This window comes from Rhinatrema bivittatum, chromosome 1 (assembly GCF_901001135.1).
Source record: "Rhinatrema bivittatum chromosome 1, aRhiBiv1.1, whole genome shotgun sequence".
In the NCBI taxonomy this organism is placed as follows: Eukaryota; Metazoa; Chordata; class Amphibia; order Gymnophiona; family Rhinatrematidae; genus Rhinatrema; species Rhinatrema bivittatum.
Window position 1 is genome coordinate 45,253,487 of NC_042615.1, and position 26,167 is coordinate 45,279,653.

The following is a 26,167-nucleotide window of genomic DNA, read 5'->3' on the forward strand; positions in this document are numbered from 1 at the left end:
CCAGAAGAGAAGGGAAACCCTAGTATATTTTACTTAAAGAAGTCATATCCATTAAATCCTGGAGAGGACTTTACAACTGCCCTCAGTGATTGCTATGTTGCAACTGAAAATAGGATTCATCTTCCAAAAGGATTCATTTCCAATATTGAACATTATATCAGATTGTCATCAATGCAACCATTTTGTTTAAGTAAACTGACTTTTGTTGGAACTCCAAATCACTGCACGAGAATGATTTATTCAAGACTGGTACCAATATGCAAGCCTAAGGGCCATGGAAATACCCCCCCCTCCCCTCCCCCATTTCTTATTCTGAAGAGCCTGGATCCTTACTGGGACCTATCTGCCTCTTCCTCTTTCTATGCATCCCCTTCCCTCTGCTTCCTCATGCCACGCAACCCCTTCCTTCTCTTTCTGTTCCAACCCTTTTCATGCAACCCACTCTTTCTGCTTCCCCTCCCTATGCAGACCTCTGTATCTTCTTTTTCTGCTCTTATTTATTTACAATTATTTATTTATTTAAAATCACTTTTTTTTCCACCTTTGCTTACAGTGCAGTTCAAGGCAGATTACATCTCAAACATTCACAATGATATAGTGTGGTACCCCTATGGGTTAACCACTAGGTGTCACCTAGTCCCTATAGATATCCACAGCTCCTCCTCTAGTGGCAGTTGAGTGGATAGACCCAGCTTATAACTAGGACCTAAGGCTAGATTCATCATGGCATTTTAGTTGAGAGTTTGAGGAGAGAGGAGCTCCAATTGAGTGAGTTCTTTTTGGCAGGGCCTATATCTCACTCAGTATATTTTTAGAGATACTCCTTCCTGTGTACTCCCTACCAGGTTGGGTACTTTTTTCAATTAGAAGAGAAAGACTTTGTAAGGATTTTTGACTATTTTAAAGATTACTAAGCTGCGTTACAGCCTGGTGCTTCTGGAGATGGCCACCCCCCGAATCCGGATACCAGATAACTGAAGATCTGCCAGTATCCTTCTAGAGACAGAGAAGACCTGCAGTGACAGGGACATCCCAGAAGGTTTTTTTGTTGATATTTAGAAAATATTCTCTTTTAGGTTTAGAGGAGATCTTTTTGTCACCCCTCCTCTCAATTTGGAGATTGGGCAAGGAGCCTTACTCCTAACATCAAGGCCTTTCCTTTGAAGTAGTTCAACTAAAAAGAAATCAAAGAAACAGAAGAGTATCAGAGAAGACCCTCCACAGGATCTTCCCCTGGGACACAGGCGCAGGCTGGATACTGATGTGAGGACGACTGGAACTCAGGTACGACTGTGAAAACCTCTAAGGGGATCCACAGTAGGTTAGGAGCCCCCCCAGAATAGGAGACCACTCAGTTCTTGCTCAAAGAGAGTTAGGAATCCCCAGGAACCTGAGTTACAGGCCCATATACAGAGAGAAAGAAAGGACACTCATCTGTACAGCCATCTGTTTCACTTGAGCATTGATTCCTTTCCAAAGAAATCAGTAAATTTTACTTTTGAACACCCAGACCTGTGTCCTGCCTCCTTTGTTCCATCTAGCACTAGACTGGATACTGCACAGCTGGACATCGGAAGAGGAATCACTTTACTGCCTGGGCCAAAGCACCTGCTTACTCCCTTAGAAAGGACTTGTCCTTGGGATAATAAAGTCAGAGGGGATCAGAGGCAGAGGATGATAGCCCCAGAAACATATAAATTACTTTGTGTGCCTTGGAGGAATCTCTCAGTTTGAAAAACAGGGTTACAATAGTTAGCAAACATTAACATAAGTTAACATAAAAGACCTTAAAATCAAAAACATCAAAACATTAAACAAGATAAAACAATTCCATTACATGTATGCTGCATTAAAATACAAAGTCTTTAATTACTTTCTAAAAAATCTTTAAATCCCATTCATCCCTCAGACCAGCTGGTAAGGCATTCCAGAATTGTGGACTTGCATATGAAATAGTTCTCACCTATGTTTGATGTAATCTGTAATCCTTTAGAGCCAGAACATTTAACAATGTTGTAGCACTGGGCCATAGAGTACCTGTTGTCATATAGGGCTTCAACTTATTTCTAATGAGCAAAAATCTTCTTAGTATAAAAACTTATACAATAGCACTAGCACCTTGAACTGCACTCTCCACTTCATGGGTAACCAATGAAGATGACTTAACACGGGAGTAATATGTTTGCATAGCTTCTTCCTGGAAATAAGCCTAGCTGCCGCATATTGTACAATTTGTAGTGCATACAGCAACTTGTGAGGGCACCCTACATAAAGGCTGTTGCAATAATCATGTTGACCAAAGATCACAGTTTGCACAACTGTTTCAAATAAATCCAGGGCTAACAAGTATTTCAATGGCCTAAGCATTTTAAGCTTAAAGAATGCTGTTTTTTTTTCACATAGCTCTCAGTATACTCCTACTCTATCTGCGTCCTCCCATCCCCACCAGTCTCCTCTATCTTCTCATTCTGCTTCATCCCTCGGCATGCAGCCATTTTCTGCTCCCCTTTCCCTATGGAGCTCCCTCTTTTTGTTTGCCTCCCTTCTCCTTCCTCCCTCCAGCCCCTTCTGCAGCCCTCTTCTCTCCTTTTCTAACATCCCAAGGCCCTATTTCTCTTGCCCCCATCAACTGACCTCCTTCATTTGCTGCTCTTACCATTGTTGGAAGGGCCCTGCTGCTCTCTGGTGTGATTTCTAAGTGACACGGTGCCTGGGATTTGTTCAGCCCTACAAATGTAGCAAAGGTTTCTCCCACTGGTACAAGAATCTGTTATGAAGGTCAGGGTTGGAAGAGAGGGAGGAGGAGTAGCACTATATATAAAAGATAATATTAAAGCAACAGAAATGCAGGGCTTATGAAGTAAGGAAAAGGCACTGTTGATTAATACGGAAAGAGGGAATAGAATGTCTTATAACTGGTGTAATATACAGACCTCCATCACAGGCAGAAGAAATGGATAGAGATTTAATGGAGGATATTCACAGAATTACTATGAAAGGGAAGGTGCTGTTTGCTAAGTGATTTTCATCTTCCAGATGTTGATTGGGTCATGCTGGATGTGGTGTCACCTAGAAGTAGAGAGATCCTGGATTTTCTGCAGGGAGAAGTGTTCTGATGACTGGTGATAGAACCCACACAGGAGGGGGTGATAATGGGTCTGATGCTTACAACTAGGAAGAGTATTTCTGATGTTGTTGTGGATGATCATCTGGGATCCAGTGATCACTGTATGGTGCAGTTCAATATCAGAACGCAGGCAGCGAAGGTTCATTCAAAGGTGAGGGTGCTAAACTTCAGGCAAATTAACTTTTTTAAAATGGGGAATTGCCTAAAGGCGTCATTAGCTGAATGGGAAAATTTAGGGGAAGTGGAAAAGTCCTGGGCAAACTAAAAGGAGATAATGTAAGGGCGACTAACCTTTTTGTTAGGAAAGTAAATAAAGGTAAGGCAGAAAAGAGGCCACACTGGTTTTCTTAGGAGGTAGCTGAAAAGAAAAGGGAAAAAAAAATTAACGTTCATAAACTACAAGAGATTGCAGAAAGAAGAAGGTAGTACACAATATCTGGGAAAGTTAAGAGAAGCTGGGAATGTAGTTAGAGGAGCCAAGAAGCAAACTGAAGAAAAAAATAGCAAATATGGTAAAAAGGAGGGACAATACTTTCTATGATAGGAGAAAGTGCAAAAGTGGAACTGTGAGACTCAGAGGTGAAGGGGAGGAATATATAGAGGCTGACAAGTAAAAAATAGAATTGCTTAACAAATATTTCTATTCGTTTTCAGTAAGGAAGGGCCAGGTGTCAGATCAGAGAAAATGGACACAAATAAGATTGGAAGTGAGGTAAACTCCAAATGATTTTCAGAAAACTGTGTTCACGAGGAGCTAGCTAAACTAAAAGTAAATAAAGTGATGGGACAGGGCAGAATACATCTGAGGGTATTAAGGGAACTTAGAGAAGTTCAGGCTGACCCTTTCAATGCTTCTTTAGAGTTTGGAGTAGTTTCAAAGGACTGGAGACAGGCAGATGATTCACAAAAGTGGAAGTAAGGGGGAGGCTGGCAACTACTAATCAGTCAATCCCACCTCTGTGGTGAGTAATTTTCTAGAATCAAAAAGATTACAAGATCTGAGGGAACATCGATTTACCAGACATAGATCTAGTCAGATGGACCTGTTCAATTTCTTTGACTGGATAACCAGAGAATTGGATCAAGAGAGAGCACGAGATATAGTGTACATGGATTTCAGTAAGGCCTTTGACTTGGTTCTGCATAAGTGACTCATAAATAAACTGAGTGCCCTTTTGTATGGGCCCTAAAGTGACTAAATGGGTTAGAAACTGGCTGAGTGAGAGGTGACAAAGGGCAGTGGTAAATGGAGTTCACACAAGGAAAGGGGTGTTACTAGCTGTGTGCCAGAGGGATCAGTCCTTGAACCAGTTCCTTTCAATATTTTCATGAGCAATTCTGCGGAAGAACTGTTGGGTAAGGTTTGTATTTTTGCAGTTAGTACCAAAATCTGCAGCAGGGTAGACACCGAGGAAGAGATCTAATAAAGGAGCAATGGTCTAAAGCCTGGCACTTAGATTTAATGCTAAAAAATGCAGCCATGTGTTTGGGCAATAAAAGCCCAAAGAAGTGATACAATTTAGGGGCGAAGTTCTGAGGATTATCATATTTGATGAGCTTAAGGTGGACAAACAGGTGGATAAGGCAATGGCAAAAGCCAGAACAATGCTTGTATGTAAAGGGAAAAGAATGGTCAGCAGAAAAAAGGAGGTGATATTATCCCTGTATAAGTCCCCTGCTGAGACCTTAATTGGAATACCGAGTTCAGTTCTGGAGACCGGACTTTCAGAAAGATATACACCGGATGGAGTCAGTCCAGAGGGTGGCTACTAAAATGGTCAGTGGCCTTCATTATAAAGCCTATGGGGGCAGACTTAAAGATGTAAACATGTATACCCTAGAGAAAAGGTGGGATAGGGGAAATATGATAAAAGACATTTATCTCCAAGGTATTAATAATGCACAGGAGGTGGGCCTTTTCCAGTAAAAAAGAAGTGCTGGAACAAGGGGTCATGGATGAGGGTGAAAGGGGATAGACTGATTCAGGAATAAGCTAAATAAATATTTCTTTCTAGAGATCGTGGTGGATGCATGGAACAGCCTCCCAGCAGAAGTAGTGGAGACAAGGACAATATCTGAATTCAAGAATACATGGGATAAGCACAGGAGATCTCCGAGGGAGTGGTAGGGTTTGTAGAGAAGAGTAGTTATGGATAGACAAACAAGACAGACCCTATAGTCTTTTTTTTTTTTTTTGCCATCAAAGCATGTGAGGTGGTCTCAATGGTCCCCCAGGCATTTTAACTCAGGTGAGGGGCAGTATGCAGGCCTCTCGGGCTCTTTAAGGAGACCCTCTGGAGCATCAGGACATGCGTTAGCATACTGAGATCCTGGGGGAAATTATTTATACTTCAGTGCAAGCTGTGATATTTGATTACCACATGTATGACCTGATTTGCATGCATGTCCTTGCATATGCATGTAAATCAGGTCATTTACATACCCATGTTGCACAGATTGTTTCAGGGATGTGATAACGCATGAAATTTCAAATTCTGAATTGCATCTACTGCGTGGTAAAGCTCTAACACAGCTAAGTAAACAACCCCCCTAATTTTGTAACTGAGGCAAATGAGGGTGAAGTGAATTGCCCAGTGTCACAAGGAGTGATAGTGGGATTTGAACCCTGGCTTCACTGGCTCACAGCATTCTGCTCTAACCTGCTCTACTTACCGTAAGTAGTATAAGGAACTGTAATGTGTTTCTACAGGCTACTTAAACTGTATGGCAACTGTTTGTCTATATTTTTGTTCTTGTGTACCGCTTTGCTAATTTTTGTGACATTTTACTGTCTATATTTTTGATCAGTTAACTTTATTTTTGTTTTGGAGCAATGCTCCTCATGTGGAGACTTTTATTGAGAGAACGTGTGAGTGATCCCTTGGTCTTTCAACATGTTATTGCCCTCCATTGGAGAATCCTGATCCAGAAGTGCAGCCAGTTTTTCCCTACTCTGCTGCATCTGGAGGTGACCCCCATGCCTATAAAATAGGGATTGACCTGAGAAAGGGGTTACAGACAAATACTTTTGGTTTTGTAAACTGGAAAAGGGAATGAGATTCCAAGTGTGAGTAAGACTAACTCCTTTGCTAACTCATCATAACCATGGTCAAAACATAATTGCATTTAAGGCACACCTCTTCTTACATTTCTAAAAATAATACCTCTGCTATTTGTGGCAGCTTTAGGCATGCCAGTCCTTCCCCTCTCCCACAAATAACAGAGGTATTATTTATAGACATGTGAGAAGTGGTAGAGGTTCTTTGCTATGTTCTCTTTCCCCAGCAAGCCAGAATAGGGATTGGTATCAATGTGACAACCCCCCCATTTCTTGAGAGCAAAGGGTAGAAAGGAAGAAACTGGTAAATGCAAAAACAGCTTTGTGGTATGTGGATGACCTGCAGGAAGGAATGAGAATCTGGCATAGTCCCAGTCTCACCCTGTATACCGCAGAGAGAGAGAGAGAGAGAGAGAGAGAAAAGGAGCCCACAGCCATGGCTATTACAGTACCCATCTCACAGGGGACCTTAAAGAGAGGTAATCCTTGGCATTCTAGCGCACTCCTCATACAAGGCTCTCCCTAGCTGCAAGCAGAGGGCAGATGACAGCAGAAAAGTAAGAAAGAAGCAGAGGAATATATGGAGGGTAGGGCACAGCAGAAGAGTAAAAAGAGGCAGGGAAATATGAGTAAAGAAATAGAGCAGAAGAACGACAAAAGGCTGAATTTAAGGAGCGGGCAAAGGAAGGACAAAATAAAAGCCTACAAGTTGGAGCATTTGCACTGTTTTGTAAATAACACTTCTTTCTCCTAAAGACTAATTTCTTACATCTTCTGGAAATGGAAAACAACAGAAAAAAAATGGTGCAAGTAAAATCTGGGGCAAAGAGTAATGTAGATCTTTATCCTGTTCATTAAATTTAGCCTGTTTAGACAAATGTTCTGTAATACGTTTTGCTTAAGCTTTAAGCGTGCACAATATTTTCTGTGCAATATTTTCCTAGTCAACAGCTATGGGAACCTAGAGATTTGGGCTAAAGGTGATCTATTTAAAAATTGTGCAAGCAAGCTGATTTGCATGGTTTGTTTTGCACCATTTTGCTCATGCATTGCCTGAAAGGAAGGGAGTTCAGCATACAGGCTCCCACTAGCCACTGACTTGACAAGCAAAATTGAGGTTGGGGGCCTTCTACTTGGACCTGATTATCTCGGGCCACACCTTGGAGGACCAATGATTTAACCACCTCTAATATCTATTTCCAGGAGTAAGACTAGCTTCCACAGCATAACTTTCCTGGATGAGCCTTGGAGTCTTGGATTACTGTGGGCCAGGTCTTCAACAATACAGTTGCCTGGTCACCAATGATGACTAAAAGGCTGCAAAATGTGGCTGATAGTGTTACCATGTGGATGTTGAAGGTGTGTGTGTGTGTGTGTGTGTGTGTGTGTGTGTGTGCACGTGTACATACCATCCCCATAGTGGTCTTGCAGAGCCTCCTCTAAGCATTGTACTAGCTTCTGAAAGCCAGCCCATGTGCTGCATGTAGAAAAGGTGGTAGAAGTCCCAGGGGAATAGTAAGCTTCTTCAGCATGGATGAGGAAGAATGAGGGGAGGCAGGGGAATAATTAAGGTTGGGGACCACAGGACGGGTCTGGCCACATTGGAGGAAAGGTGGGTCATGGGGCCCTCCTGTGAGCCACGGAATGTAACAGAGAGAGACAAGGAAAGGAAGACAGACTGAAAGGGGAAGGTGGAGTATTGTGGTTCACTGAATGGGGGAGATGGAAGGTTGAGTAACAGAGACATGAATGTAGGGGACAGAGATACAACTGAGAGCCAGAGAGAGGGAGAGATGGGGAGCAGTAGGAAAGGCAAGGAAGAGGTCAAAAGCGAGAAAATATTAGGGGGAAGAGAAGAAGTAGGAGAGGGAAGATGGAGGTGCAAGATTAGAGATTGAAAGGGGAGGTGGAAGAGCGTGAGGCAAAGACAAAAGATAGTGAGATGGAGTAGGGGCAACAGAATGCCTTTTTGTTTGGGGAGGTCATTCAAACCAACCATATTTATCCTTCAGCTCCACCCTCCCCACAACTGTCTCTTCCTCCCATCAGTCCCCGATCCCCTCTCTTCTCCGTGCCTCCAGGATCCCCCTAACCCACTCTTTCCTCTACCCTTCCCTGCCCAGAAGCACTCATACTCATTCCCCCTCCTAGTTCCCAGCTGGCCAGGGCCATAACCATGGGTGGGCCTTGGGGGGGGTGTGTCTGTACAATCTCATTTGTGGCTCAGGACACCACCATTGAAGCCACTGTGCCTTCTAAGTTTAAAAAAGGCTCCCCCTTGTGGCCAGTTTCTCATATACCTACCTTGCCTCTTACCCCATCCGCTAAGGGTCTTCAGGGGGAGCAGACACTATCCCCTTTCACTCCTTCCCCGCCAGTGCTGTTTTATAAAAATAGAAGGAAGCAGATAGAATAGTGGTAGGAAGCAACAGTTAGTGGAAGTGGCAGGTTTCTTCCATCTCAGATTGTAGGAGGAGCAGGCGTGTGCCTCTGTCCCACTTTTGTTTACTGCGCCTGCAAACAGACTGATGCCAGAGCAATGGGTGCTTTACTTGGTTACCCTACTAGAAGCTGGTCCTGCCGTGGCCTGGGTGGCCCATTCCATTCCATGGCCTATGAAATGGGGAGAGGTGAAGAGGTGTTAAACTGCAGAAAAATAAGAAGTGGAGGAGAGCAAAATGTGCTGAGAGAGATGCTGTGGGTGCTGGCAAAAGAGGTAGAAAAAGAGGGTGAGATGGAGAAAAGAGGAGACACATAAGGAAAGGTAAAATAGAAAGAAAAGCAGGAAAAGGATTCAGAAGACAGACAAGAGGAAAGATCGCAAATCATATAAAGAAAAAAAATCATTCAGACAACAAAGTTAAAAAAATGATTTCGTTTTTGGGATTGTAATATGTTTAGACGGTTAACATTTTCTATGCAGTTTTTGGGAGCAATTTTCAGTGCCCCACATAGCTGCAAAGTACCTGGGTTATTTCCCTTTGAAAGTTACCTATACCTATGTGTGTGCAAAGTGCCCAAGCACATACACACACCTGCTGTTTCCACGGGCATCCAATCAGGGGTAAAACAGCATGCATACATTTGAAAACCCAAATGTGCATTACACTGTTTTATTCCCCTGACCGAAACGCACAGCCAAGAATGCTTCTTTTTAATTCGGCTAAAAGGATTGTGTGCTGCAAATGCTTTATGCTTACACTTAGCTGTTCTGGGGGGAGGGGAGGGGAGCAGGCAGTTTGCCTGAGTAAATTGCACATCTGTAATCACTGACAAGTGCCCAGATCTGCAACTCAAATCTGCCACTTTAGATAACCCTATTTTAGCTGTCAACTAAAATAAAAATCTTGCTGGCTACTAATGTTTTGGGTTTTTTTTACTTTTCGGATCCCTGCCCTAGGCTGTAGGAACTCCCATGTCACATGTCTGTTTAAGGGTTAGACCACTAAAATTCCTATGTACATTCACCTCTTTGAATTGGGCTAGGTTTATGTTTACTGATAAAATCAAGCTCCCCGCCCCCCCCCCCTCGTCCGTCCCCCCTCCTCCAAAGAGGGAGATGCTACAATGCTTGCATAAGCCAACTTTAAGCTTCACAAGCTGAATGCTTTTGCTTACTGTGTGCAGAATGTGTCTTAGATAGGGAGGGACTCAGGAGAGCTTTTGGACCTCAGGAAGATGCAAGCACAGCCTGAGATTCCAGTACCTTCCAGTGAGCCTGCACTAACACCCCTAAACCAGAAGGTGGTATAATTGCTCAACCTAATTCATCATAAAAATGTATAATATTCTCCAGGCTCTCTCTCTTGACAAAGCAGGCAAGCAATTCTAAGAGAAAGCGAAACTGAAACCTTCGTGGTTCTTCCACTGGGTTCTGATATCAGTGGCTCAGAGGAATATGATGGGTCCTTTGTTTTCCAAAAGTATTCCACAGATCAAGATGATGAAGCAGCAAAGCCATCTACTAAAAGCTCCTGCCTGTTCTGGGAATTGTGCATGAGGTCTTTCACAAGAAATGTACTGTGGCTCTCAGGCTTGACATTCTACAAATAGACACGGAGTGCTAAGAAGCCCTTGCTTAGCATAAAGATTAAAGACAACATGTTATTGCTCCATTCACAGGGCAAGAGAGGGGCTCATTAAGTACATCTGATCCTGTCCACTATAAGAAGGCTGTTGTATCTAAATCTTAAGCTTACATTGAACAAGCCACCAAAGGATAAGCTAGAATTGTGGGTCAAAGCCCTTGATGTTGATGGAATTATTGTTAGTTATTTATTGTTAATAAAATCAATATTTCTGTAGAGGAGAGCACCACTTTAAAGGATACCATACAGGAAAAAATTAAAATGGCCACGAAGAGACTTATGAGACTAGTAACATAGAGGTCGATATTCAAAGGCTTTGTCTGGGTAACTTTTGGAGTTATCCTGCAAAAGAAAATTTGAAAAATGTCCCCTGCATTTTTGGCTACATTTTGTCCAGGTGACTCATTACCTGGACAAAATTTAGCCAGATAAAAAGCAGCAGTGATGGAGACATTCCAGGGTGTGGTTACATTTTAGACATTGAGCACTTGATGTTCAGCTGAACCTGGCTAAAATTTGCAAGGTAAGTCTGGTTAAAAAAATACCTCTCTTGAAGGTCTACGGATAAATTTATCCAAGTATAATCAGTGGAACACCTTTCTAGCTATATTTTCCTGAATATCTGTGTAAAGTTATTCGACTAACTTTACACAGATACGTTTCCCACTCTGCAGCCCACCGAATATCTACCTCATAATATAGTATGGCACAAAACGGCCAAATTGGTCCATCCAATCTGCTCAGTTGTGTTTCTTCCACTTTGAGTAGATGTAAATTACCATACTCAGCCCAACACCAGCATCCTGACATCCATATTTTTTTACCTGAACTTTCAACCCGTCCCAATCACATACCATATCAGACCCAAACATGCCTAGAATCTGCTAAATTACTGGTGCCACCCCTGGGCAGGATGGATCCTTTAAACTGCACCCAGGGCACATAGAAAAGGAGATGGACCCTTTCTGCACACAGTTCTCTCAGTCTCTCCACAGATAGCATTTCACATTCTGAGTTCCAGGTCTCCCTGTGGGGGGGAGCAATAGTCCCAAGGCCCTTTTGCAATAGTCATAAGAACATAAGACTTGCCATACTGGGTCCGACCAAAGGTCCATCAAGCCCAGTATCCTGTTTCCAACAGTGGCCAATCCAGGTTACAAGTACCTGGCAGGAAACCAAGAGGTAGATAGAGTCCATGTTGTTTATCCCAGGGATAAGCAGTAGATTTCTGCAACTCTAGCTTAATAATGGTTAATGGACTTTTCCTCCAGGAACTTGTCCAAACCTTTTTTAAACGCAGTTACACTAATATCTTTCACCACATCCTTTGGCAAAGAAATATTTTCTCTTATTAGTTTTAAATGTATCACCTAGCAGCTTCATTGTGTGTCCCCTGTTCTTTGTACTCTTTCAAAGAGTAAACAACTGAGTCGTGTTTACTTCTTATCCCAGGACAAGCAGGATGCTAGTCCTCACATATGGGTGACGTCATTGATGGAGCCCTATCACGGAAAACTTTCTGTCAAAGTTTCTAGAAACTTTTGACTGGCATCCTGAGCCCACTGAACATGCCCAGCATGCCATGATATTCTCAGCCACAGGGGTCTCCCTTCAGTCTTTGTTTTTCCGCGCTGTTTTCAGCATCGTGGAGCAGGAGCCCTGTGTGAAATTCTTCACACAATTCTGGCTAAAAATCAGATTAAAACTTCATTTTTTCTCACTCCCACATCGGGGCCTCTCTTTAACCACCGGCCGGTGAGTAGTATATTCCTTCCGACTCTTATCGAGTTTACAAAACTTTTAGTCACATATCCATCGACGACTGTCATTGTGATCATGGCTACAGATTTTTAAAAATGCCCCAAATGTAATCGAACAATGTCGATTACTGATCCACACCTTGAGTGTTTTCTTTGGGTCAGTCCCATGATGTCTCATTGTGCCCAAAATGTGCGGAAATGACTGCTAAAGGTCGGAAAGCATGGCAAGAAAAGATGGAACATTTGTTCCATATCCAACTGCTACCTTCCACATCGACGTCCACCCATTCATCTCCAGCCGGAGTATCGAAAAGGATAATTCTTAAAAAGCGTCGTCTGGAGGGTTCGGAGGACCGGTCGTCATCGATCCCATCCATGGCATCGACAAAGTCAACATCGGGCTTTGAAAAAGCCACGGAGCAACGTTCTAAGCATCGTCATCGACATTCTTCGATTATCTCCAGAAAAGTCAGGAGCCAAGCAACCGCGACTGCAAGAGACACTGAGGCCTTCGACACCGAGGCGTTCTCCACCTCTTGAAGTGCTGGACATCGAGCCTCCACAGGGCCCTGTGGAAGAGCCGATGACGCCCCCACTGCCAGCACGTATAGCTGCTCTGCCTGCATCAGCTATTACAGAGGAACTGAGCGGGTTCGTCCACCAGGCGGTGCGGGAAGCGCTCCAGGAACATCGACCATCGACACCAATGCTGATACCCTCGCCAAAGCCGACACCATTGTCGATGCCGGTGCCCACACCGATACCGGTGCATCCGCCGATGCCGGTGCCCGCACCGATGCAGGTTCCCACACCGATGCCTGGGCCATCCCCGAGGACAAGACAAGCACCATGCTGGGACCAGCACTGATGCCGATCCCAATGACATTCCCGGTGCCAGAACCCACGCCTGGGGCTCCAGGGCAACCAGACCTCTCAATTTTTCAAATGCTAATGGATAGACTCGACGCCCTCGTCGGTGCCATCCCACCACAACCTCTCCCTAATAAGCCTGCAGGACTAGGGGACGTTCCTGGACAAGGCCCACTTGATGAACCTCAACCAGGACCTTCAGGACTCTTCAGACCAGTGGTTCCATCACTTCCACCGAGGTCTTCTCCTACCTCTTCTTCCAAACAGGTACCATTCGACTCATGGGAGGAGAAAAATACAGAATCTTCATCTGAAAGCTTCATGTCTGAGCCATCTCCTCCTGAAGGAAGGCAAAAGTCTCCACCAGAAGACTTGTCCTTCACTACCTTCATCAAAGATATGGCAGACACAATTCCTTTTAATTTAGTGTCTGAGGAAGATACAAGGCAGCAGACATTAGAAGTCCTACAATTCGTGGATCCACCCAAGGAAGTCCTGGCCATTCCTATCCATGAAGTCCTCCTGGAATTACAACATAGGCTTTGGGAACATCCATGTTCCGTTCCACCAATCAATAAGAAAGTAGACACTACATATCTTGTACAACATGTCCCCGGTTACCAAAAGTCACAACTACCACACCAATCCGTAGTAGTTGAGTCGGCTCAGAAAAAACCTAAAAGAGTACGACCTCATTCTTCTGCACCACCAGGGAAGGATCATCGATTCCTGGATTCTCTAGGGAGAAACGTATTCCAAGGAGCTATGCTTAACTCCAGGATAGCATCTTATCAGCTCTATATGACGCAATACCAGAGGAATCTATGGAAGGAAATGCAGGATCTCACTGATTCCCTACCTCAGCAATACCAAGATGCAGCTCAAACAATAATCCATAAGGGACTAGAAGCTGGAAAGCATGAAGTCCGTGCGGCTTATGACAGCTTTGAAACCTCTTCAAGGGTTGCAGCTTCAGGGATCAGTGCACGCCGCTGGGCCTGGCTAAAAGCCTCTGACCTCAGGCCTCAGGCCTGAGGTACAGGATAAGTTGGTGTACTTGCCCTGCGTGGGCAACAACCTGTTTGGGTCAAAGGTACAGGACGCAGTGGTCCAATTTAAAGAATACACAGAGACTCTGTGTCAATTATTTGCAGTCCCGCAAGACTCTTCCTCGTCAGCATCCCGCCGTCCACCAAGAAAGGACGTCAGAAAACCATACTACAGGCCGAGAAGGTATTATCCACCGGCATCTAGGGGTAGATCTTCTCATCCACGCAAAGATCTCAGCCCAGGCAGCCTAGAACCCCTAGGCCTCAACCGCCAGCGCAGACAGGACCAGTTGCAGGTTTTTGAGGCGGGTGCCAGAGAGCAAAAGCTATCTCCAAAATCCCAACCCAAACTTACCAGTAGGAGGTCGAGTCTCCTTCTTCTACAAGCATTGGTTCCAGTTGACAACAGACCAATGGGTACTCTCAATAATATCACGAGGTTACCAACTCAATTTCCTATCGATTCCAGGAGACTCTCCTCCAAGATCCTTTTCACTAAACGAATATCACATTATTCATCTGCAAGCAGAATTATCCACCCTTCTGAGAACCAGAGCCGTAGAACCAGTACCCTGGACTCAGCAGGGCAGAGGATTCTACTCCCGTTATTTCCTCATTCCAAAGAAAACAGGAGGCCTACGTCCCATCCTAGACCTCAGAAATCTCAACAAATTTCTAAGGAAAGAAAAGTTCAGGATGGTTTCTCTAGGCACCATGCTTCCCCTTCTTCAGACAGGCTTTGTTCTCTGGAGCTACAAGACGCTTATGCTCACATTCCAATATTCCCTCCTCTTCGCAGATATCTGCGTTTCCTGGTGGGTCAACAGCATTTCCAATACACGGTACTACCATTCGGACATGCCTCAGCACCCAGAGTATTAACGAAATACCTGGCAGTAGTAGCAGCTCAATTACACTAAGAAAGTGTACACGTTTTCCCATACCTGGACGACTGGCTCATCAGAAGTCAATCTCAACAAGGAGCTCTTGTTTCTCTCAGACGAACAATCGCTCTGCTGCACTCAATGGGGTTTCTCATCAATTACCAAAAATCCCATCTCATCCTGTCTCACCTGCTTCAATTCATCGGAGCAGAATTGAACACCATCCTTTCAAGAGCTTTCCTACCTGAGGATCGGGCAGAAACACTCTCCTTATTAGCAAACTCGCTACACTCGCAGAAACAAGCGACAGCTCATCAGTTTCTCACTTTACTAGGTCACATGGCCTCCACAGTTCATGTCACTCCTATGGCCAAATTAGCTATGAGAATAACCCAATGGACATTAAGGTCACAATGGATACAAGCCATTCAACCATTGTCGTCTCCAATTCAAGTAACCCACCAGCTACGTTCATCTCTCCTTTGGTGGGCAAACAGAGACAACTTGCGCAAGGGCCTACCCTTCCAACAACCAGTCCCACAGATAACTTTAACTACAGATGCATCCACCTTAGGTTGGGGAGCTCATACAGACAATCTCCAAACCCAGGGTACTTGGACAAAACTCGAAGCAACATTTCAAATCAATTTCCTGGAACTTTGAGCTATACGTTATGCTCTACATGCATTCAAGGACTGCCTTTCACACAAGACTGTTCTTGTGTGAAAAGCACCCCATCGAGTGCAGCAGAGTGATTCTTCGTCTGAGAGAAACATAGCCCCTGGATTGCACACAGACACGCACCGGTGCTCCCTGCCACATAACTTTACTACTGCTAAAGATGGCATGTAAGTCATAAAATAAAAACTTCTAGACTAGTCAGTGAAAAGTCAGCGCCTGCTTTCCTTAAATTTTATTGCATCGGCCCCTTTATAAGGCTCAGCCTGACCCTCAATCACACCTTGACTATTATGTGAATCTCTAGTTGTACCATATAAAAAAAAATAGCAGAACTAGATAAGATACGTGGGGGGTAACCTGCACGGAGTGGCAGTTTCTACCCTTAACAGAAACATGGGGCTAACCTGCACAGAGCAGCAGTTACTACCCTTAACAGATACATGGGGGTAACCTGCACAGAGCAGTAGTTACTACCCTTAACAGATACATGGGGGTAACCTGCACAGAGCAGCAGTTACTACCCTTAACAGATACATTTATTTATTTATTTATTTTTATTTACTTATTTATTTGAAGGTTTTTATATACTGGCATTCGTATGTACATCATGTCGGTTTACATGGAACTGTATTATCAAGGAAAGAGAAATAGACGGAACTGTAATAACAAGGCAAGGTAATTACGAGAAACTAAGTAATAATAAATAATACAGGAATAACGGCAATTCAAGAGAGAGAGTATTAATATAGTGTATTAAAGTAATAAGTAATAAATAATTATTATTAATAAATAATACAGGGATAAAAATAATACAAGAATAACGGCAATTCAAGAGAGAGAGTATTAATATACAGGCCGATACAGCAAGGATGCGAAAGAAAGAGTGCAGCAGTGCCGGGCGCACCCTCGTTTGCCGCACGCACAATTTGGTTCACATACCGCCCAATACAGTATTCAAATGAGACGCAAATGCAAGCGGCGTCCAAAGCACGTCTATGAAGCGGTAGGCGTGCGCAATCCATTTTACTGAATAGGGCGGTATACAGCGCCTATACAGTATCCTGGGTGCGCTGGTACCTGTCATTTGAAATGTCATTCCACCAGGAAAGTGGATGGTTCTCCTACAGACCCCGCTGCCTTGAGCGCCTGGCTGGACGTCCAAGCTGGAAGTTCGAGGTCGCAGCTTGGATGTCCAGCCTGGGCGCTCAAGGCAGGGGGAAGGCCCATGAACGTCTGTCGGCATTGAAGCAAGTACCACACACTAGTTACTCATCAAAATACTCTTTCTTCATGTGCAGCACCAGCTCCTTCTCCAGTTCCAGGGACTGACCGCACAGGCTGGAGCGTGGACTGGCCTCCGGCGGGCCGGCGCCGTCTGCCTCAAGGTCGCCCGGGGCCCCGTGGTGCGAGTCCGAGTAGCTGGAGCAAGGGCCGACATGCCTCTGGTCGAAGCCCATGCCGATGCCACTGTACCGGTTGCTGCTGGCCTTGCTGCCGCTGTCGTAGCCGGTCAGGGCACGGTGTGCGTTCATGCACCTTCCCACTGCTTTGAGCGCCCAACTTGGACGTCCAGGCGGGCGCTCAAGGCAGCGGGAAGGTGCATGAACGCATGCCGTGACCTCGGACGTCCAGCCGGGCGCTCAGGTTGCGGCATGCGTTCATGCACCTTCCCGCTGCCCTGAGCGCCCGCTTGGACTTCCAAGTTGGGCGAGAAGCATTTTTTCTGTGGATTGGGTTGGTTTGGGACTGGGTGGCTAAGTTCTAGCAGTCCTCTTTGTTGCTGGCATGTGGTGCTTTTTTTTTCTTTGCTGCGGGCAACTCAACCAGCGGTGGCATAAACTGCAGCGCGACAGAACGGATTCAGATTCAGAGAACTGCTGCTGAGCTTCAGCCGGCGCTCAAGGCAGCAGGAAGCTGTCTGAACACCACACTAACGCCAGGGTCAGGGTAGGCAATAAATTTGCAGGTTAAAGACACAGCAAAATAGCTGGTTAAAAAGGTGATAATCTGGGCACATGTTACTGTATCGGAGGGAATAGCTAATCCGATCATTAACATATCATATACATGCGGCGGGCGGAAAGGGATACGCGTCGATTTCAGTAAGCGGTAAGGACGCGTAAAACCGGATACTGAATCGCGGGTTAGACATACGCATCCAAAATGTGCGTACAAAGCGGGTTAAAAACAGGGTAACCGCAGCCGCACTTTACTGTATCGGCCTGTTAGTGAATTAACAATAACCACGGTAACACAACTGGGAGGCTAAGATAGCAGCGGTAGGATCAAGAGCGGCATGTGCAATGGGGGGGGGCAATGGGTGACATAGGGAGGCGGGAGGGCAAGGGAAGAGTTACAGGAGCGGGGGGGGGCTAAAGGGGGGGGAATAGATTCTAAATGGTATAATGGGAGGAAGTAGGAGGAGGAGGAGGGAGGGAAGGGTAATGGCGGAAAGGGGTAACAGCGAAGGGGTGGGGTTAGGCAAATGCTTGTTTGAAGAGCCATGTTTTGAGTTTTTTTTAGATACATGGGGGTAACCTGCATGGAGCAGCAGTTACTACCATAAGAGACTTATAGAATGGATGGACCATTTGGTCTTTTTCTGCCAACAATACTATGTTAGTATGTAAAATGATAAAGTGATAGAATGGCTCCTTTATGAAGAAAGGCTAAACCAGTTAGAGCTCTTCAGCTTGGACAAGAGATGACTGAGAGGAGATATGAGTAGAAGTTTATAAAATGATAAATAACATGGAACAAGTTAATAAGGAACTGCTGTTTTCCTTTTCAGACAGTACTAGGATAAGCGCCACTTCAGAAAACTAACTGATTGCAGCTTTAAAATGGCTTTAAGAAATATTTTGGAGTCAGTGTACAATTAAACTGTGGAATTTGTTGCTGGAGGTTAGTAGTATAGCTGAAAAAAAAAAAAGATTTGTATACATTTCTGGAGGACAGGCTGATTAACAATTCTTAGCCAGATAGACTTGGGGGTGACTATTTCTTACTCCTGTATGTGAGCATCTGAGCAACAAGAAACAGATTTCCCCATTATGATCAGGCAGATACTTGCAAGTGACCCCAGTTGTCTACTGCCTGAGGTTCCTCCCCCTCCCCCCCCCCCCTATTTTTATGTAAACCCCACCCAGATGGGCACATATAATATGGGAGGGTCTGACACCGGAATGAGCCGAGTGCCAGTCTCTCGGGATGGGTTCAGTAGAAATGTGGGGTCATGCAGATGGGACGATGGACCTGAGACCAGAGGTGAGGAGGGTGTGCAACAGGTCTGAGCTGATTAGGGACCTCAAGCTTATAATATAGAGAATGTCCTCTACGACCACCCCCGCCCCCTCCCCACCCCAAATGCTATGCCCCCGGCTCAAGTCCCACCACACCAGAAAGATGGAGTTCACTCTACAAATGTACTCAAAAAAACTTTTAGTTTCCAGCCGGTACCAACTGTCAGAGTGTATAACAGCAGGCTGAGAGATAACACTGATTAAATCAGAGTGCGTAGGTTTGTCCAGCTAGGCTGAGGTTGTTACAGAAAAATATGGAAAGGGTTAAACATACTAAATCTCTAATAGGCTACATACATCTTCCCCCAGGTTAGGAAAAGTTAGATACAAATACTTTTCACACACACACACACCCCGTGTTACGCCATCACGCTTGGTGAGCACAGCATCCAGTCCTTTACTCCTCTGAAGACTCTGGTTATCACAGTCTCAATACCAAAGCTGCCACTCATGAATATTTCAGTACTCACTCTTGGACACATTGTAGCTCTCTGTAGACCAAGTGGACCCTGCTCTGTTTCAAACCCCATTTCTCCGCAGCTCTCATGCAAGTAGATAGCCAGGTGCATTCCTTGCTGCCTTTGGCTCGTACTCTTCTGAAGCTCTCCAACTCAAATTAAAGCACAAAACCTGGGGAACCTCACCCCCCACCAACTCTCATTCACATCTTGGGCCTACTGACCCAGTCCCTTTGGTTACATCCTACCTAATGTGCTTGACATTTTCTACATCATAGTTAATTTATAAATTAAGGTTTGCTAAGATTTTTTGGTTTACCTTTTGGCACTGTTCTAGTCAGACATCAGTAGAATTAAAGGTCACCAAATAAGATGTAGATGATTCCTTTTTTATTGGACTTAGCTTAATACATTTGTATCTAGCTTTCAAGAGCTATGCCTCTTTCATTAGGGTTAGTGGTTTGTTTGGGTTTTTTGCATTAACCTAATGAAAGGAGCATAGCTCATGAAAGGTAGTCACAAATCTGTTAAGTTAGTTCAATAAGCTAATCTGTTCTGTCTGCATAGCTATACTGAGACAACTTTCATCTTCTCTGCTTCAGGAACTTGTCTTTAAAAGACTATATGCAGAGCTCCATTTTGGAGCAGTGCATTATTTTTTTAGCCCATTTGTGCTTTTTTGCTCTTTGTGAGAACCCGTATAAGTTTTTCAATGGCTTGAGCTTCCTTGTGTTCCTCAGAAGTTGGAAACACTTCCTTGTGTGACTGAAAGGATGTTCATGCGAATCTTCTGCCACTTCATGACTTGAAAATATGCCTTTGGAGCAGAAATAAATAGCATAAAATATAAAAGCAACTGTAGAATCTGTTATTAATTTGGGTCCATGAACGTCAAAGAGGCAAACTGGGCTAACCAATGAGGCAAAACTGAATGCAGTCAAGCATCCACATGTGATCACTGATGTCTGTACTTTGCCGGCTATTGTTATCAGTTACAAATGTTATTGCATATATTTTGCTGTACAGGTGTGCAGTGGATCATCAGCCAAGAGATGAGAATATCAACCTGACAATACTCTGCACAGATTCAAATGGAAAGAACAGGTCCTCAGCAAGAATCCTGCAGATAGTAAAAGGCAAAGACTATGGTAAGTTCCCTATGGCATAAAACCATTTATTGTTCCTGAAGTTAATGCAAAGGATATTTCATTTTGTCAGCTAGTAGTGATTCTCAGCCTGTGGCTGAGAAGCGAAATGCAAGGTCACAGAGGGTGAATATTAAAACTATCACTAAGCAGATAAGATAACTTGGTAAATTTACCCAGATATCTCAAACCAGTTAGTTATCCAGCTAAAAGCGCAGCTGATTATCTGGCTAAACCTATCCAAAGCTTGACCGGTAAGATTCAGCTAACTTAACCGGTCAGCTGTGAAAATCTGTGCTAACCAGACAAATCTTTCCCTCATTCCTTGTACTTGAAAGGCACAAATCCAAGGGGAGGGAGAGGAAGGAGGCAGGGTCACAGCTCCACTCTAATCCCCCCTCCTCCTGCACCATGGCAGAATTCCTCAAGAGACAGGGGGGGCCACTGCTCCCCGATTTACATTTACATTTGTTAAAAATGTGTTATAGTCTCCTAACACAGAAAAGGCCTAGGCAACATACAAAAAATAATTCGTAAAATCAAATAAAACAGACTGGACAATAACATAAATAAGATGGCTTACTGCAGAATGCTGTGATGGTGAGGAAGCTAAACCTAGCCCCAATCAGAAATAAGGTTTTTTAAACAGAAAGTTTTTTTAACAAGCTTCTAAACATTTTTAAATGATCACACAGTCTAAGTTCCATAGGGATAATCCACCATCTGAAAAATATTTAACCCCTATCTGCATCCCTTAGAATCCCCCAAACTTTACTCTGCCATGCCCCCAGCCAAGCTGGAGGGTGGACTCACTCTTCCCTCCTGCTGGCTGTGCATCTAGTATTCCTCTGAAAATGCTAGTAGCATCCCTGATGGTACTGTTGTCAGTGCAACACTGGACACTGAGCCAGCCGAAGGGAATAGCAAGTCCTCTTGCAGGTTTGGAAGGAGGGATAGAAGAATGAGTTTTGAGGGCTTCTAAAAGTGTAAGGGAGGGTATAGAGGGCTTTTTCAGTTAGGGAAGAGTCAGCAGGGGGAGATTGCGTGGGTGAGCTGTTGCTCCCTCCTTCTCCCCCTCTGACCTTCTGCCCTGGTGTGGGATGTGTGGGGTATCTGGCTGACTACATTTAGGCCTGCTATGGCAGCAACTAGATTTGGTCAGCCAGGTTAGGTGGGTAGTGCTGCAAATTGGCACTGGCCACCTAACTTTCTCACACCAACCTAACCTTGCCTCAAGGCCTGCCCAGAATTTGTCCAGCTATGATCAGCTCCCAAATGAAATTTAGAGGGCTAAATTTAGCTGGTTAGCCTGGCCAGTTTTCAAAGGCTTTGATCTAGCTGGCTAAGTCCTTACTTAATCACACACATCCCTCTGAAAATTAACCCCAGAGGGTTTGCAAGTGGGTCATGAGATGAAAGAACAGTGGGGAGAAAATCTGAAAATAAAGCACAGAACTATCAAGGTGCCATCTGTTCACATTCATAAACCTAAAATGATTTATTCAGCTCTGCTTGGGTTATCTAAAGTATGTGAGTTTCATTTTTGGATTTTTACTTTATTACAAAGTCAAATTTCAGAAACATAGCAAATGACAGCACATAAAGACCAACTGACCCATCTAGGTCTTCCCAGTTGAGATCCTTCTCTGGATTTCTACCACTTTGAGTAGATGTGCATTGAGATTCCCGTAGTAAAAACCAACACCAGCTCTCACCTTCCCCGTCTTTTACCTTTTTCCAGCACTGCCCTCCATATCCGTCCCATGTTCAAATGCTGTTAAGTGCTGACCTCTACTGGTAGACCATTTCTTATAAGATCGGTTCCTAATCTAACACTCAGACCCCATTCTGTGGTACTCTTCTTTTTCAGTTATTTTTCGGCTATAAATTCTGTTAATCCTCTAAATATTACACAGGTTATATTCATGGATCACCACATCTTCCATATCTTACTAATGCGTTTTCTAATAATCCACACAACCACCAGAATTAGTGAGGCTGTTGTCCACGACATCCAGGCTCCCCATGCTCATTGGTTTTGGGGCTTTAGCCGTGTCGCTTTTGTGTACATTACCCCAACCTTTTTGAAAGCCTGTTGCAGCTCTACCATTGCTGTTAGGGTTATAACTGCTGCTCCATGCAGGTTATCCCGTTGCTGTTAGGGTTGAAACCATGATTATTTCATTCAGGTTACCCCAGTGTTCTTGGTAGCCTGGTGCAGCTGTATCACTTCTCTCTCTCCACTGGCTTGTATTTTCCCATCTTTGGCCTTCTAAAGTTTCATACTGAACAAGCACTTAAGCCTCCTACTTCTGATATCCTCTACCTACTTTTACCACTACACTCTGTGTTTGTTCCAAGCAGGTTTAAATTCTGTCATGGTTTGGGTTGCAATTGCCTCTGCCAATAGGCTATTCCAGGTATCTACTACCCTTTACATAAAGAAGCATTTTCATGTTTTCTTTGTGCTTTTTTTTCCCTGCAACTTCATATCATGTCCCCTTGTCCATGAATTGCCTTTTCTGTGAAAAATTCTACCTTCCCATACTTAATTGAAGCTTGTCAAATTTTTCAGTGTTTCTAGCATGTCCCACCCTTCCCTTCTTTCCTCCAGCAAGCAGCTTTTAAGAATCTTAAGCCTTTCTCTGTAGGGTTTATGTTGTGAGCCTTGTAACATTAGTAGCCATTTCCTTCAATACTTCCAACCTATCAATAGCTATTTGAAGATGCAGCCTACAAAACTGAACACAGTACACAAGATGGAATCTCACAATTTGCCTATGCCTCTTGTTCCAACTACTAATATCTCTACTTCTGCAACTGAGCATTCTGTTAGCTTTCTCACTTGCTATATTCTGTTGAATGACTACCTTCAGGTCATGTAAGATAACACCTGGATCTTTCTTGATAGTTTCTAGTTGACCTTCTCATTGGTATGTGGCTAATGGATTTTTGCAACCTAAATGCATTAATTTATAATTTCGTTCACTGAAGTTCATTTTTCAAACCCTTCCAAATATAAATCCTGTTTTATTTATAAATCACTAATCCTTTTGCAGCCAAAAGCAATATACAGAACACACATACAATATGTAGAAGTACATCAGTTACTTTAAAATTACCAATAAAATTAACGGCAACAAAAAAAAAAAATCCCCAAAAAATCTTTCCCATAATGAAAGGTAAACTGAATAGAGAATATTAATCCTGGTGTTTAACAAATGCCACACTAAAAAGCATTAAAAATTACCTCTGTCTAAATGCCTGATCAAATAAGCATGCCTTTTCGTTTTTCCTCAAGATAATCTGAAATAAAATGGAGCTCTCTGGGTAAGCTATTCCAAAGTTTGGGTGCCACATGAAAAAGGCTCTCCAACTTGTTGTTCAAGACAGCTTCATTTCACATACTAAAGGCGCAATACTCCACAACACAAGCCCTGAAATACAATGGTGCCAGCCCATTCAAAACCTTAAAGGTCAGTGCTGAGATCTTAAACTTAGACCGGAAACCTATCTGCAACCATTGCAGTGAGTGGAGAATTGGGGAAATATGTTCTCTACAGCTGGATCCTATATGCGATCTAGTCCCTATATTTTGAATTATCTGCAGTCACTTTTGCACAAACCAACCATCAACAAATTATAGTAATTCAGCCAGGAGAAAATAAAAGCATGTATTAAAGATATAAATGTTTGCTGATCTGAGAATGAGCGGAGGCAACAGAGACTGCACAACTGAAAAAACACCTCTTTTGTCAAGGAAGCAATCTGGGGTTCCATTGAAAATTTTGAGTCTAACAGGACTCCCGAACTCTAAGCCTGAGAACACAAATGGACCACAGTACTATCTAATGTAATAATAGTATTTCAATCATTTCCTGCCCTCCAAACTGTGCAACCTCCATCTTAGTTGCATTCAGAGGAAATTTTCCTTTTTTTTTCCACATTCTCTTTCATTTTTTCCACTTCAGGTTTGTCTACTCCAGAGCTTCCCAAACTGTAGGTCATGACCCCAAATGAGGTTACAAAACTTTTAGCTGGGGTCATAAGTGACTCAAACAGCAATGCTCTTCAGGCACCAGCAGCAGCAGCAGCATTAGTAATGGAAGTCATAGTGGGGCCTTTGAGCCAGCATGCACTCACAGACCCTGCAGTGGCACTGCTCTCACATGAATTTCTGTGATAACACGAAGCCCTATATGAGGAGGGATAGGGCTGGGCCTGTGAGCTTGCAGTGGCTCAGCCTCATGCTGACATGTCAAACTCAGCACCAACCATGAGGGGATGGGAAAGCTAAGTGTGCCCGGCTTGGTGGAGATTGCCACTGCTCCTGTCTCCTCACTCACCACTGAACTTACCCAAGAGAAAAATGTTGCCCCTGTCATCAGCCTTCCCTCTCTACCCAATAGTTATCATTCATCGTTGGCCTGAGGCCCACAGGAAAATGCTGTTACTGATCCTAGCCAAGAGGATATTTGGAGGAGGGGCTGTTTGAAGGGATGGATTAAGTGCAGGGGGAATTTAACAGTTGGTTCAGTTGGCAGGGGGCTTCAGAAGCAGGATCATCTGAGCCTCAGGGATCTGTACTTGGACTGGAGCTTTTTAATATATTTATAAATGATCTGGAAAGGGGTACAACGAGTGAGGTGATCAAATTTGTGGACGACACAAATTATGCAGAGTAGTTAAATCTCAAGTGGATTGTGATAAATTGCAGGAGAACCTTGTGATACTGGAAGATTGGGCTTCCAAATGGCAGATGAAATTTAACATGGACAAGTGCAAAGTGATGCATATAGGGAAAAATAACCCTTGCTGTAGTTACACAATGTTAGGTTCTATCTTAGGAGATACCACCCGGGAAAGAGATCTAAGTGTCATAGTGGATAATACATTGAAATTGTCGACCCAGTGTGCTGTGGCAATCAAAAAGCAAACAGAATGTTAGGAATTATTAGGAAGGGAATGGAAAATATAACGGAGGATGTCATAATGCCTCTGTATCGCTCCACGGTGAGACCGCACCTTGAATACTGTGTGCAATTCTGGTCACCGCATCTCAAAAATTATATAGCTGCACTGGAGAAAGTGCAAAGAAGGGATATCAAAATGATAAGAGGCATGGAATGGCTGCCCTATGAGGAAAGGCTAAAGAAGTTAGGGCTGTTCAGTTTGGAGAAGAGGTGACTGAGGGGGATATGATAGAGGTCTACAAAATCATGAAAGGACTTGAACAAATTAATGTAAATCGGTTATTTACTCTCTCAGATAATAGAAGGACTAGGGGGCACTCCATGAAGTTAGCAAGTAGCTCATTTAAAACCAATCGTAGAAAACTTATTTTCTCTCAGCGCATAGTTAAAATCTGGAATTCATTGCCAGGGGATTTGGTTTCAGCAGTTAGTGTTACTGGGTTTAAAAAAAGGTTTGGATAAATCCTTAAACTGCTATTACGATAATTAATAAGCAATAGTAGTTTGTGATCTATCTAATGTTTGGATACTTGCCAGGTACTTGTGACTTGGATTGGCCCTTGATCTGACTCAGTATGGCATATCTTATGTTCTTAAGAGCGGGTATGGGAATGGGGAGAGGACTGAAGTGAGGAGGAGTGGTGCAGTGGGTGAGAGAGATGAGATAGGGTGAGAGGGAGAGGTATACAGAGCATCAGTTGGAAGGTTGTAAGAAGAGGTTGGATTGAGTGGTGATCAGCTGAAGGAATGCAAACAGGGCTGGAAAAGAGAA

General features: G+C 43.8%; 1 protein-coding gene across 4 annotated transcripts in view; it reads left to right on the top strand.

Moving 5' to 3' along the window:
- HHIP (hedgehog interacting protein) overlaps positions 1-26,167 on the top strand; it is a 438,585-nt gene that overhangs the window by 283,533 nt on the left and 128,885 nt on the right. For all 4 annotated transcript variants that reach the window (XM_029600029.1, XM_029600180.1, XM_029600103.1 and 1 more), the window contains exon 9: positions 20,304-20,425. In XM_029600029.1, coding sequence (XP_029455889.1) covers positions 20,304-20,425 — 122 coding nt within the window. The remainder of the gene's footprint in view (positions 1-20,303; positions 20,426-26,167) is intronic.